Genomic DNA, 18219 nt, shown 5'->3' on the forward strand with positions numbered 1-18219 from the left:
ATAACGATATGGCTGGATTGCTTTGCATAGCTCAAATTAAGCCTACACCGAAGTGAATTTAGAATAAGTGGCATAAAACAAAGTATTTATAAAGAACTAGGTCATCAGTATCCTTTCTGGGTTTAATTGTTGCTAATTGGCGTTTATGCAATTTCAAAAGTAGAGCATCAATATTTGTGTCCGAAGCTGTGTTGTCCGTATGTGTCTGGATGCAATAAAATCCTGTGTACTTTAAAAAGCGTGACCTACTGCTTAGTTATAGTCCACCGTAGCGTAGGCTAGTCGGGTGTAATATTACGGCCTTTGTAGGCGTGAGCATTTATTCTTTTTTTCCCTCCAGTTTACAGGGGAGCTAATGCAGTAGATCTAATCCTCTGCATTTAACGTGTCGTTAATGTGAAATATCTGTTAAATGATTTTCACCAGTCAAACAAGTCGCTGCACATTAGAAATCAGGGTAACCGTTTAGGGATAATTTGAACTGGAAAATATGAATTTGTGACTAGGGAGAATGACAATTCAAATTTAACTTTTTATTACGTCCCTAATTAAGACATTTTTCAAGTTTCAAAAATTAATATTTTTCAAGTTTCAAAAATTAATAATTAACAACTGTTTGCAGGATAATGCAAGGCAAGCTTACGTCTCCATATGCTGTAGTCATTTGCACTGTTTCCTGTCTACGTTTCCCCAGGTGCTTGAGCTGATTTATATGATTCGGCATGAAAGTAATCAGGAAAGAGAGGCCATGTGCCCATTAAAAACACGTCCAACTTACTGCAACTCAACGTTTATTCCTATTAACCACTCTGAAAATGATACATCAGTTGACGTCCCGAAGTGTTTTTGGTTGCACAACTGACTCCGATAAATTTATCGTTTTCCCGAAGTGTTTTTGTTTGTACAGTTAACGTTGGTAAATTCATCGACTCCCCGAAAAGTTTTTATTTGCACCCGAGATCGAAATTTTTTGGAATAAGGGCGAACTCAAAACACGAAATAAGGGTTCTAAAGGTCAATAGGAAGTTGTTCTCTTGCCGTGGTTACCTAGAAAATAAATGGTGCACTCGTTAATTTACAAAGTAAGTATCGGACATATGACCGTGCATCCAGCTTTTCACAACGTAATGTCAGTTCACGAAATTAAGTATGACTACAAGATTAAGCTGTTATTATGGGTTCAAGGAACTAAGAGATGCTAACATAAGAAATGGATGCATATGAAACTAAAATTAATGTTGTGGTGTTACGCAATGGAAAAAAACTGCATCTTGCGTATAATAAATGGGGCTTTTTAAAGAGACCCTAGCTTAAACATTAAATATATTATACATATATATATATATATATTATAGAATATATTATATAATATATATATATATTATACACATTTATATGTATATATGCATATATATAAATTATGCACAGCCAGTGTAAGATAATGTCATAGATGAAAGCGGAGTAAGGGTGAAGGTATTACAAATCCCTTATACTTAAAGGCCTCTTTAAAAGAAGGAGAAAACATAACGATACAAAAATGATAATAAAACGAATAGACACCAAAATAATGTTAGCAGCATCTGCTACACTTTTAGTACTCTCCCTCTCACAGACACACGCACATATATTATATATATATATATATATATATATATATATATATATATATATATATATATATATATATATATATATATATTATATAAATGTGTAGCAAATGCTGCTAACATTAATTTTGTGTCCACTGGTTATATTATCATCTTATGGTTAGGCGATTTTCTTTCTAAGAGGCCGTTAAGTATAAAGGATTTATATTGGCACCTTCACTCTAACTCTGCGTTTATTAATGAAGTTTTCATGCATTGGCTGCGTATAAAAGAAAAATTATTCTGTCTTTTTGAGTAACATAATTACCAGAGTTTGCCCTTCAGTTTTTCATCTTCTGCTTATAAATGAAATAAGCAAATATGTATAAATTGCCCTTATGCCCATACCTTCTGTTGTTAATTCTATATTCTTCTTATTTCGATTCGTAGGTTATTTTAATACTGATGTATCATTTAGGAAATTTTCGGCCAATTATGAATGCTGGTATCTCCTACTTTTTTTTAATGATATACATTTCGAGAATATACACGTTTCATATGAAATATCATGTAATGATGATATGTTAATCACAAATAATTCCAGCATGAGTATTAGCCGTTGCACTTGTGTGATCCATTTTGCAGAGTTCAGCATCCAATATTTTCATTTTCATATAATTCTTCGTAATGGAAGTAATTGAAAGGCAATTAAAAGTGGTAGGAATGCGAACTAATCTCTAATCGATCGCTTGGTATTTGGAATATTTTGTGAGAAGCTGATGAGATCCGCCCTAATTCCCGTTGGTTTTCATAATTCATTAATTGTGAAGAGTCGTCTTTAGATCATGTTTTATTTTCGCGGTTTCCTTAATTAGAGTGTATTTAACGAACTAACCAACCCATGTTCATATCGTCTTATTGATAAGACGTACGTTAGTTCTTTCTTGTAAATCATCTAAAACTTAGAATTTAGCCTCTCTTATTGCTATTTTAGATTTTTAAAACAAGAAAATATGGAGAATTGGTGAATGGAAGAGAGAAAATAATAGTGCTTTACAATGCAAGAGCATAGTTCTCTCATTATGAGTTCATTTTAAGATATTATTTTAAACATGTGGCTAGGTACTTTGAAGAAAGTTCTTGAAATATCTCCTTTACATATGTGTAAAGACTCCGTTGTGGAGTGTAATGGTTATGGAAAAAATGTATTGTTTAGGACTTATGGGACTTCATGATTTATTTTATATTTTGGCGTCTTACTCTTACCTTATTTAGACGGCGTACATTGATTGTAGCTGCTGTCAGTATAATTTTTAACCCTTCCACTAACATTTGTTACTTCTAGAACCATATGTTTAACAATATTAAGATTTTCGTTACCTCTTTCAAACTGTAAGTGTTGGTGAAATTATCAAAGTCTGGAAAATATATATATATATATATATATATATATATATATATATATATATATATATATATATATATATATAAGATATAGTATATATATATATATATATATATATATATATATATATATATTATACGCTAATTTTGTGTACTTTGTTTTTACCAGTAATATCATATATTGATATACTGAATCTTTGGTCTCTTTTCTGAAATGAAGATTATATTTCTATAATTAATTTATCATATATGCGGAATAAATTTGTGTATATTGTACTATTTCAGCTGCCTCGGTAGAACCTTTTTATTATTATATATGGATTTTTTTGTCACGGTAATCTAAAAGTCCCCAAGTAAAAAATTTGGCAGAACATTACTGATAATCCTGGAGCGAAATTAGAGCTTGTGAGAAGAGCAGCGCTTGATTTTACTAATATCTAGAAAAGAAAATACAAGACGACAGTGAAGTATGCGAAGTGAAGAACATTACCGTGAATGTTGACTATGTAAATCAGATGCATTATTCAAGAAGCCCGACGACATGCCGCTTAATGCATAAATCTGAGTTTTAAGGGACATGATTAATTAAAGGTAAATCCAAAGACGCAGTTTACAACAATTTATCTTTTCCCGACAATCTGTTTATTGTTGGAGAGAGGGTCTCAAGATCGCGATTAATACCATAAATGCTGCCTTTCCGTGAATTAGATGGATGAAGCGTTGTAGCCATTTTTCCGATCTTATATTGTTAAGCAGGTGAATTTACACACTTCATTTTCAACTGATTTACTAAAGCAACTAAGAGCGTTTTTAAGGGGACCGGTGAAAATAAATCTAAAATAATTTGTCTGACATATATATATATATATATATATATATATATATATATATATATATATATATATATATATATATATATATATATATATATATATATATATATATATATATATATATATATATATATATATATATATATATATATAATGTAAGATTATGGTTAAATCAGGAATCATTTGTTTATCTTAAAAGCATTTCGTAGTGAATTATGACTAGTATCCTAAAATTAGCCCATTTTCTTAGCAAAATGCAAACTGCTCTTATGTTAACAATTTTACACCTTTGATAAGAGAACAGGTGTTTTTCATGGACCTTTAATTTGTTTATGCTACGTTATTAGGTTGAAATCCTGTATCTAATGGGGTGGCACTATCATCTCCATTAGTTACTGGTAATAAAAATGTGAAAGGTTTCATAGACTGGGCGACAGCTTCCGTGACTGACGATAGAAAAGCTGTAATTTCAGTCACATACGTTCATGCATATACATATATTTTATATATATATGAATATATATATATATATATATATATATATATATATATATATATATAGTGTGTGTGTGTGTGTGTATAGCATAGTGCTAGGAATGTTGAGAAAGATGTTATTCCAGATACAATATATCGATCTATATATATATAGTAGATATATATATATATATATATATATATATATATATATATATATATATATATATATATATGCACCTTACAATTTTGGCACAAACACTGTAGTGTTGGTTACGAACAAATTTACAATACGTTGGAAAATATTGTGGGAGCCGGAAAGTATTTTGATTGAAGAAATCCAACGTGGTATAAAAGTTAATTTACTACCATTACTATATATAAAAATAGCAATTATTAATATTGTATTGTTAATAAATTGTGAATTAATATATTCAGTTCCATTCTGTAAGTGTAAGTAAAACTAAAGTAATAAAGCGAACTCAGTATGGTATAGAAAAGTCTAAAAAAATACATATATATATCTTGACACTTACGGATATGTAGTTTACACCAGCACCCATATAAACCTTAGGGTCAAGACTCGCCCACGTGTCGAGGAAGTTCGTGACATAAGGTCTGGAGGTGTCGACGATGCGAAACCCGGTGATGTTGACAGCCCCGAATTCCTTCACCTCCTCCTCCCATCTCTCGTCCATGACCTGCAGGAAAGACTCAGAATTCTGTGGCTTATTATGTTGACATTAAAGACGGCTCGACGGATGTGTGAAAATGCCCTGTGGAGACAGTGTCTCACTGGGAAGAAATAAATTATGAGAATCGTTCGACTGGTTTATATTTAAAAACACGATAATCGCTTTAGTGATACAAGAGTAAAGTCTTTCTTCGATTATTTTACTGTTTACTTCTATTATTTTTACCGTATTTACAACGTTATTTGAGCCAGTAGAAAATCGTTTGAATCATGATTAATTGAAATAAAAAACGTAACTATATTATTTTCATCAGAGTTGGTTTAGAATTCGAATGAATGAAATTGAAGGGTACTGAAGGCTGAATTTTCAGGTTCCTTTATATATAAATGTATACATGTCTGTACGTATGTATGTAAGTATTTATAGCAGAATGTTTAACTATGAACTACAGACTGTAGAAGATCTGATTAGATTCGGATACAATTCCTTGCTTTTCTTATTCATATTATTCTGCCAGCACTACATCTAATTAACTTCTCAACAAACAGTATTTAATGGTAGTTGTAAAATCGGTTGCCATTTATGAAAAGCAGAAGTCGTGTTATTCGCTTGCAAGTATATGCAGAAAATACCCTGGCTTTCTGAAGAGCACTGACCAGTAGATTACTGCTGGCAATGTTTAAATCAGAACAGTGTAATATGAACATTATACGAGATAAATTTTATATAGGATGGCAGTGTCATAGATGAATTACCAGATACGGAATATATGAGATTTTTTTTTTTTTTTTTTTTTTTTTTTGTGGTGTGAATGCTAAATTTGGCATTAACAATGAACGTATGAAGGATATAATGCTCAAGGAGGATATGTTAGAGACAGTAAATAATGTGGTGATTCCAACAGTAGGATAGACATAAATACACTTGCACTTTTCCAGATGGCAGTCATATAGAAACCAATGAGATCATACCGCAATAATTGAGACGGAAAAAAAAAAACACTGGGAACGTTATGAGCCACAGAGGAGCCGACGTCTCTAGTGATCTCCATCTTGTCATTCTCGCACATTTGAAATTAAAACCATCCAACAAAAATGGTGGCCGAGCATCTAGTTGTCATAGAGTAAAGTTTTCAGAAGACTAACATCGAGAAACTTTTGGATTTGCATGTCGGAATAGATTTCCATTTCAAGAAAGTATAGTATATCTGACAAGGAACAGATAATGAATCAGGACTGATTGGACAAAGGCAAATAAATTAATGGGGAGGCTGATTGAAATTTTGAAATAAAATAGGCGGAAATTGCATTCAAAACTAAAATTATAGATTATATTGGTACACTGATATGAAAAATGTTACGCCACTGAAACTATATCTAAAAGAATTTATTGATTTGTTAATTAATAAAGCTTTACGAAAAATGAGTGAGATGGAAGGATTGAGTGAGAAATGATACCATAAGGGAAATTGCAGATAATGATGAAACGAAAATGGAGATTATTTGGACACATCATCTTAGGAAAATAGTACTTGATAGCAATGGCTCATATGGACACCAGAAATAATTGGATAAAAACCATGATAAGGGAGGCTGGAGTTCAGTGGAAATCAGTGGAAGGCAAAACACAGGAATAATGTAACTTATGAAATGTCACGGGTGTCCTTTTGCGTCAAACGGTGTTGTAGATGATGATGATGATGATAATGATGATATCATTCGACGTGTCAGAACGCTTCAAAAATGTAATGCAAAAACGTGAATGCATATGAGAGAGAGAGAGAGATTCAATGTACGATGTACGTCGTTGTTTCCCATCCTGGCGGGAATTAGAATCCCACTGGCTTGGAAGCACTTAACAGTTATATAATTACCGTTGAGTATAAGTTATCTTGTAGGTATAGTGAACTAGATATTGAACTGTATTGGCAGCTTTATATATATAGTATATATATATATATATATATATATATATATATATATATATATATACACGTGTGTGTCTATTTATATTGTTTATGTATGTTTGTATATTGAATTCTTTCCGGTTAACGGAAGTTGATCTCAGAATAAATCAAACAACACTGATTACTTTGGCATTCACATATGTAACTACTTGTTCGTGGGTGAAACCCGTGTAGAATTCTTTCTCTACTTTAGTCACTTATCATCAGTGCTTCAAGTACACTTATCAACAGTGCTTCAATCTCCCCTCATCACTGCTCCATTCTCCTGCCTTGAATGGCACGCTCTCCTTCATATTATGAAGACATTTCCTTTCCAATATTCTACTTGCCATCTACCATGCACTAGCAAGATTATTCTCTCCTCCATTCTAACACTTAAGTGCTTTATTTGTACTTCATTTTTACACTGAGAATTTTACCGCTGCTGCATAATCCACATTTATCACCCATTCAGTTCTTATACCTCATATATTATGCAAACTGTTTATTTCATCACTTTGGTTTCACACTCGCTTTCAACTCCCATGTTTACTTTTGCAAAGAAAACCAGACTCAAAATCTTGTCATGCATTCTCTCCTCTACTTCCATTCCCAATTGATATCTCCAGTCTTTGGCGTGTCTTCATCCATGATATTTACTTCCAAATACATATGATACAAATGATCCACCTCCTTTTTTCCACCATTCTTTTAAAACCTTTTATTGCTCCACGTTTTACTTACATTAGAATCTTACTGAAATTTCATGAGATGTAAATAGTTTCAGTCTTTAACAAATTGCCAAAATTTCACTTCAGTATTTCTGATACTATAATATTATATATATATATATATATATATATATATATATATGTATAATATATATATATTATATATATATATATGGGTATATATATGTGTATATTATATATATATATATATATATATTATATATATATAATGTGTGTGTGTGTGTGTGTACCAGGCCGTTTCACAATATTCTTATAGACAATGTGTTTTCAGGTTTGTTCAAACTATTTTACTTAGGAATATTTTTATGAAAGACCATTAAAAAACGTCTAATCAAGAACAACATGACTGTGCCTTGTCATATTATGAAATATTTTCCATATAGTATAATTTCAAGCCATGGGTCCAGGGGCAGAGCTTGCCTGCGATAAGAGTCCATAATATAAAATAGAAAAATGCAGGAAGAATCTTGATCATACGCTTGCAAGTGCAGCAAACGGCTCTGGTAAGCACCATGTCCAAATACCTAATGTTTGTTTTACCGGAGAAATATAAGTAATCTTAGGTAACACTCTCCATATCTATTTGAATGCGGTGGCTAATGCAAAAGTAAAAGGAGAAAGGAGGTAGTTAGATATTCACTCATGGAAACACTGCAAGTTATTGTCAAACTGGAAAAGGAAGTGTTTCATTCATATGGATGTGGGAGACGAGAAGAGAGTAGTCGCAGGATACGTGGAGGAGGAGGGTTGGTGTGCAAAGGTGTTCTAAGATTAAACAGTAGACTTAAGGTGAAAATGCAGTTTTTATCAGTAAGGAATGATTGGTAAGAGTTCTACTGTGCGAAAAGAATCTTGAACGATAGGTTGATGAAAAGATGTACAATTCATTAGTTTTAGAATGACGTGGAGGGTGTGACCGGAAATTTCCTGCGTATTGGGATGAAGAGGCATTTTAAAAGAAAGTTACTTAATTAGTCAGGAAACCGTTGAATGCATAGGAGATAGGTGAGAGGGGCACAGTTACCATTGTAGAAGAAGGCTTTAGCTCTGTAAGACTCAAGAATGAGGTTGCTCGCCGGTTTATCCTCTCCATAATAGTCAACTGTAACTAGAAAGTCGTTCATTCACTGCCCATGTCAACTGGCACATTGGATTTTTTTAGGAAAGAGTTGATAGTTTCCTCGTGTGGAATCAGTCTAGTAGTCATTTGCTTGTGATGCGAGATCGAAACGAACAAGTCACATGAATCTTAAATTATATAATATATATATATATATATATATATAATATATATATATATATGTATGTGTAGTGTGTGTGTGTGTGTGTGGTATAATATATATATATGATATATATAATATATATATACTATATTATATATGTGTTTTTTGTGTGTGTGTGGTGTATATATATATATATATATAACATATATATATAATATATATATATATAGGATTTTATAATATACACATATATACGGCTATATTAGGTATGTTATTGGTCTGTGTATTATTGGATCATTCTTTATCCTGTTGTGTGAGTTACACTAAAACTATAAGTTGCTTTACTGAGAAATAGTTTTGTCTTCTGCATCGCTATCCAATAATGTTTTTTTTATTTATTTTTTTATGATTAGTCGGGACAAGAACATTTTGGCATGCTTGATATTTCTATTTATGAGTTATGTATCGTAGAGACTTACAAATTGTAATCTTACCACATAATGAAGGCTCTTACAAGTGAGCCTCCCCTTAACTAAGTTTAGCTTTTGCCTTATTATTGGCTAAGTACGATTATGATGAAATTTCGGTGCAGTTTATTGCGTTATATGTCTCCAGCTAAAACCAAGGGATGTCTTTTCTTTCTTTTTATTATTGATTTTTTTAAAGTGTGTCACAGCTTCAGTATTGCTGTGTTAAGTAAAGAATCCTTTCCTCTTCAGTAATGTTGTTAGTTTTTTTTTTCATTTAACAGAGCAGTATCAAAATTTTCAGATTTTTAGTACGAGTTATTTTTTTTTGCACAAAATGAAAATTTTCTTATGCCCGAAATTGAGTTTGATTACTTTGATCTTTTATTTTATTTTATTGTTTAAAGATTTCCTGGTATGCTAAATTCATACTCAAATCAAAGTCTTCGCTCTTGATTCTCGGGAATACCGTTTCCTTTGTTCCTGGAGTGAGACCGTGAAAATGAAAGTAGAAATTAGGATGGATGGGATAAAGGCCGAAAAATGTAAAGAACAGAAATGTGAGATGAGAAAGAAAAGAAAAGAACTCAAGATTTTGGATGCAATTCCCTTTGGGATTTGAGTGCAGATATCAGAAGCCCCAAAGTTGTGTGGTAGATGCAGGTTCCGGCTTGTTACGGACTCAAGTTCACCCGAGGGGAAAATGCAAATAATCGTTCTAGGAAAAGGGGGCGCACTTTCCTTCTCCCCTTGTTTGAGGATAACGGCCAATATCCTCTTTCCCCGAGACTGTCTTCGGAGCGCAGTGAGGCCGGTTGGAAAGTCTGATATATTGTTCAGAATTGGTATTCCCTTAGGTATGCGATTATCAAAGGCTCGGAATTACAGCATCAAAGGGCCTTGTAAGAAGAGTCATGCATACCTGATATGCCTTGTCCTGGCTGTCATGGAAAAGTCTATGCTGTGCAAAGATTTACGGAAACGCTTAAAAATTTGTAAGTGTCTGACTCTACTTTATTTGTAACACCCCTCTTCCTTGTATTGAAAATTGGTTGCATGCATGGGCGAGGTGAGAATGGCAATGTATTACGTATTGTTTTGGCGTTGCTCGTTCATTAATTAACAAACTTCCATAGAATAGAATGATTGTATGTGGACAAACGAAAGAACAGAGGAATTAGGCGAGTAATACGACGAAGCATTAAGTAATTAATGATTAGATAAAGGCAGTACTTCCATCGGTCAAAGAAAATAATGGAGTGATTTTTCTGGTTACCGAGTACTGCGATTTTTCAGGTTGTATTACTATTTACTCTGATGACTGAAATTGTGTTTAATACATGGTCGTCACATAATTACCATCACTTTGGGGGCAAGGAAAATATGAAAAAACTATTGACTCTGACATGAATAGTTATTCAGCTATCACGGTACGAATGTATAACTTTTTAATTAAGCAAGCTCTCTGGTCGAGAAATAAGACGCATCTGTCATTCATTGGGTTTTCATCGTGACTGAAGAAAATACAATTTATAGGGAAGGTTTTTTGTACTATTAGGAAATAATTTATCCAGATTTTGTCCCATGGTAGAAAGTCATTCTCTTCTGTTAAAATTTTCAGCAACTGTTACAAATCAAATCAAGTCAAATTTTGTTCTTTAGATGAACCCAAAGTCTTCTATCACGGTGAAAAATTTATTCCCTCGGACATCCTTTTTTTTTCTTTTTTTTAATCGGACGTCCTCTTTTTGATAATTTACCTTTATTATCTCAATTTGATTATTGCTAAGGAGTAGCCAGTGGCAGAGACACGAGCACCTAATGCTCATTTTTGACCTAGATCATAAGAAAACAAAAGAGAAAATTTCAGTATGAATGAAGCTTAAAGAAAAAGGAAGCGACAGACCTACTTATGAATGGAAAAGGTCAGAGTAAAGAAGATAAGAGAAGAGGGAAAAAATTCCAAGTGTTCTCAGTAGTAGGAAAGAAAAATTAATTGAACTGTGCAACCCGTGAAGTACCAATGAATGATGCTAATAAGGTCTGCCGAACGGGCAATAAGCTGGGTAGGATTCATGCATTTTCATAATAATATTATGAAAAAAATTTTACATGAAGGGTCATTCACCCACGTAGATTTGTCAGAACTTCATTGTTCTTATTATGGCGGAGAGGTGGTCATCTGATCAGTAAGCGGAATGTAATTCATTGGAGAGAGAGAGAGAGAGAGAGAGAGAGAGAGAGAGAGAGAGAGAGAGAGAGAGAGACAGCTACTACCTCACCTTACGTAAGAAATAATTTGCCTCCCACACAATATTTTATGATTTGAGATACCCAAGGGTCTTTTCTTTGTTCCTCAGTGACCATCTTGGACTTTTAGTATCTATGCTATAAAATTTTGGGGCAAATTGGTTCCTCTTTTTTTTTATAATTATTTCTCGCTAGATGATGATTCTTGAATATACTTTCGTCATGGAAAAATGTCCTGCCGTACCTGAAATCGGGTGACTACTACTTGTTTGCACCGCATCATATCATATTACTTTAAATTCTACTTTAATTAAACTGGTAGAAAAAGTGTAACACACCCACACATTTGAATCTATGTTTCTGTTTTCCAGATCATCCGTATGATTACAGAAGTCAGCGGGAATGATAACCTTCTCTTTGTGCATAAGTTTTATTTATCAACCTCTCTTTGAGATTCCAAAGACACCTTTATTTCTATTCTTGATGATATCCACCCCATAATCATGATCGAGGTTATCTATTAATAGGGTTTGCTTTTAAGTTTACGCTGAGCTTTTCATGAAGCGCTTGTACCAGGTGTTTTTTTTTTTCCTTTGTACAACTGCTGCTATCGGTTGAGTCCACATCATCTAATAACGCATGCATTTTTTATTATCATGCATTAAGCAAGCATTCACTCAAAGATTTTAAAAATGATTGGCAACTAAAAAAAAATTATTGTTCATGCTTCGAAGATTAAATTATAGTAAGGGCAAAAAGAAAATAATGAACAAATATTGCAGTTACGAAGAAAGCATCATAAATCTACATTTCGTGTGCAAGAAATAACCACATTGATGTAAAAGATTTTTTTCTTTCTTTTTTCTTCTTTTTCACTCACCAGTCCAGAGAGAAGATAATGGTAGTTCCGGCGACCCATTCTCAAATCTCTGACATGGCCGATGATAAGGTTTTTGGCCATTTCTGTTCCACAGTCTAGCACGACGTATTTGTGGGACCATCTGCAAAACAAAAATTTTGTTTGTTTATATCTAATTTAATCAGTTATTAACCACTTATTTTTGCGTGTTTACTCTGCATGTTTGGAAAGTTTTGTTAAATTCTATATTATTTGTTCGAAAACATTTTTCCCATTATTTTTTTTAGATTATTTATTTATTTATTTTTGTATGGTTCAGATCAAAATAGTACGATTGTCAAGTGAAATTTTGTGCAACTACATACAATAAAGTATCCATTGTTTTATGATTATTAATCTGATGTCAAACATACTGAAAGAACAATGCAACTTTAGAAAACGAATACAAAGGCCCATTCGCTTTGGGTACTTAGTTTGTTCTAGATGTTAGAAACAAGACAAAATGACCTTGTTACTACTACTACTACTACTACTACTACTACTACTACTACTACTACTACTAGCAATAATGATATTTAGATATGAAAAATGGAACTATTAGAGTTTTAGATAGTGTATTTTTTATATTCGACTAACATCAAATCTTTTGCCCAGAAAACACAGAGGCTTTGTTTTAATAGTCAGAGATGAGGTACCACTGATACGCCTATTCCATCCAACTGTTTTCAGAATTTCCGAACGTTGTCTGGGATATCAAGGAATTGAAACATCTGCAGAATTTGATTTGCAATTCCCTCCCTCTGTTTTCTTTTAATTTTATGTTTATTTTTGCCCCCCTCACTTTTTTCCCCTTCAGACTCGCAATTGTGCAATATTAGCATTGTAAATGAATACAAAGTCTTTTGTTATAACTGTCCACAATAGTGCTGAACATTTATTTTGCAAGTTTTATATCGTTTTATTTTGTGTAAGTGTTACATGCTGAGGTTTCGTTATGTACATGCTTTAGCAGATGCAAACGAAAAAGTTTTTTCATTAATAAATTGTATTTTTGCATGTAAAAGGTAGGATCGTTAGGCAGTGGTAGAGGAACATTGTAATAATATATTCATTTCTTTTTGTCGACTTATACCTGCAGTACTTTATGAACAATATGTAAATGAATTCAATAGTAATATATTGTCACTTTGGCAGATTTATATAAATTTTCCAAAAATATTTGGTATTCCGTAGCGTCGGAACATAAATATGACATAGAGGTTTCTTTCTTTAGGGCAAATATTGGAAGGAATATTTTATATTAGATGATAATCTCGTAGGGAAATAGTCTGTGAAAAATGATATTTCGATGTTGAAATTCAAGAATTTCGGCGTGGAGGGCTTTACAAGCGATATGCAGAGGAAATATTTAAATTCATACTGAGCTCGTTTGATTGCAAGGAGACCTTATTCAACATGCCGTATTGCAATCGCGATCCTATATTTTTGGGGAAGATATTACCCAATCATTTTGCATGGACCGCACGGGATCGGTTCATTAAGATATGCCATAATTTCCCAGATTTGGTAAAACTCAGTTTATTTTGGACGTTAGCCACATATAAAGATAGAAGATCGTAATATATGTGTGTATCCTGGTATTCAGTCAGTAGTATTGATCAACAATCATTTATTGGCTTCAGTAGTACAGATTTCCCTAATAGAGTATGATTACTTTTACTGGAAATGACTTTAGCACACTCATGTATGAATATTTACTGTGAATGCTCTTCACTTCTGGGAAACCCCCTTTCAAAGAGGAAAAGGTATATGTCCTAAAAATTACATATGAAATTGTGTCTTACTTTAAAAAGGGCGAATTCATATTTCGCATTTTGATATATGCATCTTTTTTTATTTATTCTTAATGCAAGGAACGTGGCTAAACTGCACCACATGAGAAACTCATAGTCTGCTTATCCCCATAGCAAACATTACTTTTATGGGGAATCGATAGTACTACATTAGGTCCCCATAGGTGTTTACCACAGCTTAACTAAGGTTAGCATAGGTTAGACTTCGGTAACCTAGGGTAATAGCTTTAATTAGTCTAATGTAGGCTTCCTCACCTGTGCTGACTTTCATTATCCAAGGCTATACAAACTTATTTTAGCTTAGTGTAAGTTATAAGTTATTCTAGAGTGCTACCCTAGGCTATCCTAGTTAAGCATCCTAAGGTAGGTGAGGCTATTTTAACCTAGGTTAGTTAGTCTAGGGTAGCGTAGGCTGTACTAGCATAACTTAGGGTAACCTAAGTAAACCGCAACTTTCTTAACATAGCTTAGCTTGTGTTACGCTAACCTAGAGTTAATGTGCGCTAGGTATCATAGTTGAGCATAACATATGGTAACCTAGGTTATCCTAGTTCAGAATGACATTGATTAATATATAATAGAAAATATTTTTTCCAGTCTCTAATCCATTTCATTTAATATGTCCTGGCTCCATGAAAAACAAACGACACAATGGCAGATAACTCATTCATACTGTAAATGATCAATTATGGGTAACCTTAAGTGCCAACGATGCTACAAAGTTAGCCAATTGTATACATATTCACTAGCAGCACCTCAGACTCCAAGTACACTTTGTGCCATTCAACTCTATCTTGTACTCATTTGTACTTCTTGTACATTAAATTTTAATGCATCTTGTTGATCATATATCTTGTACTCTCTAGGTCTTTCTCTCATTACTCTTCCCAGCAGTTCCAAATTATACACATTTCCTTCAACCTATTCTCCATTCATTCTACTAATCCAAACCATCTTGGAACATAGTGATCCATGTTTTAACTCGAACTTTATTACCACTTATATATGTATCCATATCACTTTCAATTCTTGTCCTGCCAAGTTTACTTCATAAACAGTTCATCCAAACAGCTACAACCTTTATTTTCATTCACATCCAACATCCACACATCACTAATGCAATGAATTGGTTCACCAATGCATAAAAATAATTCCACCTTTGTTTCCATATACAATCCAACGTTCTTTCCATTTTTTCACACTGCCGTCTTCTTTGTTAGACATATTTTTTAGACCCACCTCTTTTCTCATACTAGCATCATCCTTGAATTTACTCCCAAATATCTTTGCAAATCATAGACCTTTCTTCCATCATCAAATTAACTTTCATTGTTCTTTCTTTTATATTTTCTTTGATCTATCGTCTTAGTTCCCCTTTACCACCATAACCATTCTCTTGCTCATACTTAGTCTCGTCTCTTTCCACATGTAAATGTTTTCAGCCCTTCATTTGGTTCTGCACTTTTTGTTCTCTATCCTAAATCAGTGCTGTTTCTTCAGGAAACATCAATCATTCTGCACTGTACTCATAACTCGTTTTCTTATTATTCAGTTTGAACCTATAATTATTGATCTTTTCTGACATCCTACTTCGCTCCATTACTGGAGACATAGAACCTCCATAGAGACTTAATGAAGCTTCAATTCAGAGCCACATTTACATCAAACCAGTCTATCTCCCTCTTTTATGTTTTAAAACTTTGCCACGCCGGCTTTCTTTAGTTTCCATGTAGGTCAAATTCTGGCAGTAACAGAAGAGCATCCATTTCGTCTCAGGATCCCTTGACACCATCTCTCCTTGTGATTCGTAGCCGGTCAAAGGCCCGTTGTGTGCAGACAGATAATGAAAAAACTGCTATCAGGGACTTGTGTGGGTCTTCATATATGATTCCCTTGCTTTTTGACGTGGGGTACTGGGATCCAGAATCACTTTGAGGATGTAATTCAGCTTTCTGGAGAAATTGTGACATTTTGGCAAAAAATTTTATTTCTCCTCTGTATAGTGAGGTAGTTGGCTTAAGTCAATGAGGAGTGGGGCAGTCTGAGGTTTATGGTGTTTGTGATTGCTACTTCACCCGTGGATATCATGTGGTAGTTTGTAGTAGGCATGGCTGTAGTTTGTCTGTTGGTCACCAGGGGGTTATGTAAGAACCATTCTTGGGCCTATTATGTTATTATTATAATCTTTGAAGAACTAGAGGCCTATGCCTCTTGTTTTCTAAATAAGCATGGCTGTAGTTTTGCCGCTAATTATCAAATGGCAAAAAAATAAGGGGTTTGCAGCCGCATACCCTCAATTAATGTAGCAGTTACGTGAGATGAAAAGAGATTAATTATGCTGGCACATTATTTGTTTTATCATTCGTTATACTATTTTGATGCTTTTGCATGCTATGTCTTTAGTGAAATTAAACAGGAATTTAATGTATTTGAACGCAGAAGTAAGGTTAATTATGTAGTGTTTGTAATATTACCTCTATTTCATTTATGTGTATGTAAGGAGCAAATGTCGTGTTCCAGTTTGTCTTCCCAGCCCTAGAATGGTCGTTCTTTTTGAGTGAAAGAATATCTTTATTCAGTCGGGAGAAATTTGTAGTCCAGGTATATATATACATATATATATATATATATATATATTATATATATATATATATATATATATATATATGTATATACATATCACTTAGTATTACATTGCACTTTAACCTTCAGTTTAAATCATACCAGGTCCTTTACTTCAACTGCTTTATGTTAGTAATTTTCATTACTTATTGTGCTGTTTTGTATTTTTGAGGTGAAAGAACATTAGACAGGCAGCTGGTGGTTTCCAACTTTTCTTTCAGACTGGAATGTTATTCGAAATTGGATTTTACCTCGATTATATATTGTCCTTTTATGATTACCACATTTCAGATTCAAATTTTAGCTTAAAATGGATGAAACGGATGTAGGTTCCTTTCTTTTCTATTATAGACACATTTCTGCATTATTCCACAATATTTATAAATTGGGACAAGGTTCATGCCTTTGAGGTATTGCTGTTTTAGCAATTTCTGATTTTTAAAAATTATTTTTAATGCATCCATGTCCTTGTTATTTGTGGTTGCGTTATTAGTTGTCGTGCTCATTTATGTATGTATCTTTAAGCTCTTAAATTTTCTCCCATGTTCTGCCATTTCCAATAGCAACAAAAATAAAGGTATTGTCACTCCCATGTTATATTTGCATATCAACAATCCTACCTGTTGTTTTTCTCCAGAGTGTTAAGAAACGCTAAGGCATCTTCAGCTGAAGATACCCTTTGTACCACCCTGATTTCAAAGCTCGCTCTGGATGGTCTGATGGCCTGAAATATCTCTTGAAGTCGGAGCAATCCTGAAAAAAACAAAATGAACAGTTTAAGAAAATATGAGCTATAGTTGGTAAAAAATGTGTCTTTTAACATTTCAAACATTTTATATAGTCAGGAAATACGTTTCCATGTTTTTTGGTTGGTTTTCAGCCACGACTAATCTTTTCCTAGACGGAGAACTGGCTCAGTTAAAACGAAATATTATTGCTCTGTCATGCAAAAAGAAGGATTACCAATGCATTTTTGTTCTCAGAACTGATTTCTAAACAGAATATGTTTGGCGGATTCAAAATTTTAAAGTTAGGCATTGAATTTAGACCATAAGTCCTGTTTATGCAATTATTGGCTAGTTCTATATGTTTGTGTAAATAATGTTAAAAGGAAGTTAGTAATTCAATGTGTTTCAATGTCTGCTGAATCTTTTTGATATAAGAAGTTTCGCAATCAGTAGTTCACTTGGGTACTTGAGGCACTGTATGGGGTATGTAATAGTGTTCACTGCTAATACTGGAAACACAAAATTAAA

General features: G+C 33.2%; 1 protein-coding gene across 1 annotated transcript in view; it reads right to left on the reverse strand.

Annotated features, from left to right (window-relative positions):
- The window catches only part of LOC135198033 (glutamate receptor 1-like), a 454877-nt gene that overhangs the window by 106977 nt on the left and 329681 nt on the right, over positions 1 to 18219 (reverse strand). Inside the window, exons 5-7 of the mRNA XM_064225395.1 lie at positions 17584 to 17716; positions 12510 to 12630; positions 4834 to 4998 (exon numbers count right to left, since the gene is read on the reverse strand). Of these exons, the coding sequence (XP_064081465.1) occupies positions 4834 to 4998; positions 12510 to 12630; positions 17584 to 17716 (419 nt within the window). The remainder of the gene's footprint in view (positions 1 to 4833; positions 4999 to 12509; positions 12631 to 17583; positions 17717 to 18219) is intronic.

Source organism: Macrobrachium nipponense, chromosome 21 (genome assembly GCF_015104395.2).
Source record: "Macrobrachium nipponense isolate FS-2020 chromosome 21, ASM1510439v2, whole genome shotgun sequence".
In the NCBI taxonomy this organism is placed as follows: domain Eukaryota; kingdom Metazoa; phylum Arthropoda; class Malacostraca; order Decapoda; family Palaemonidae; genus Macrobrachium; species Macrobrachium nipponense.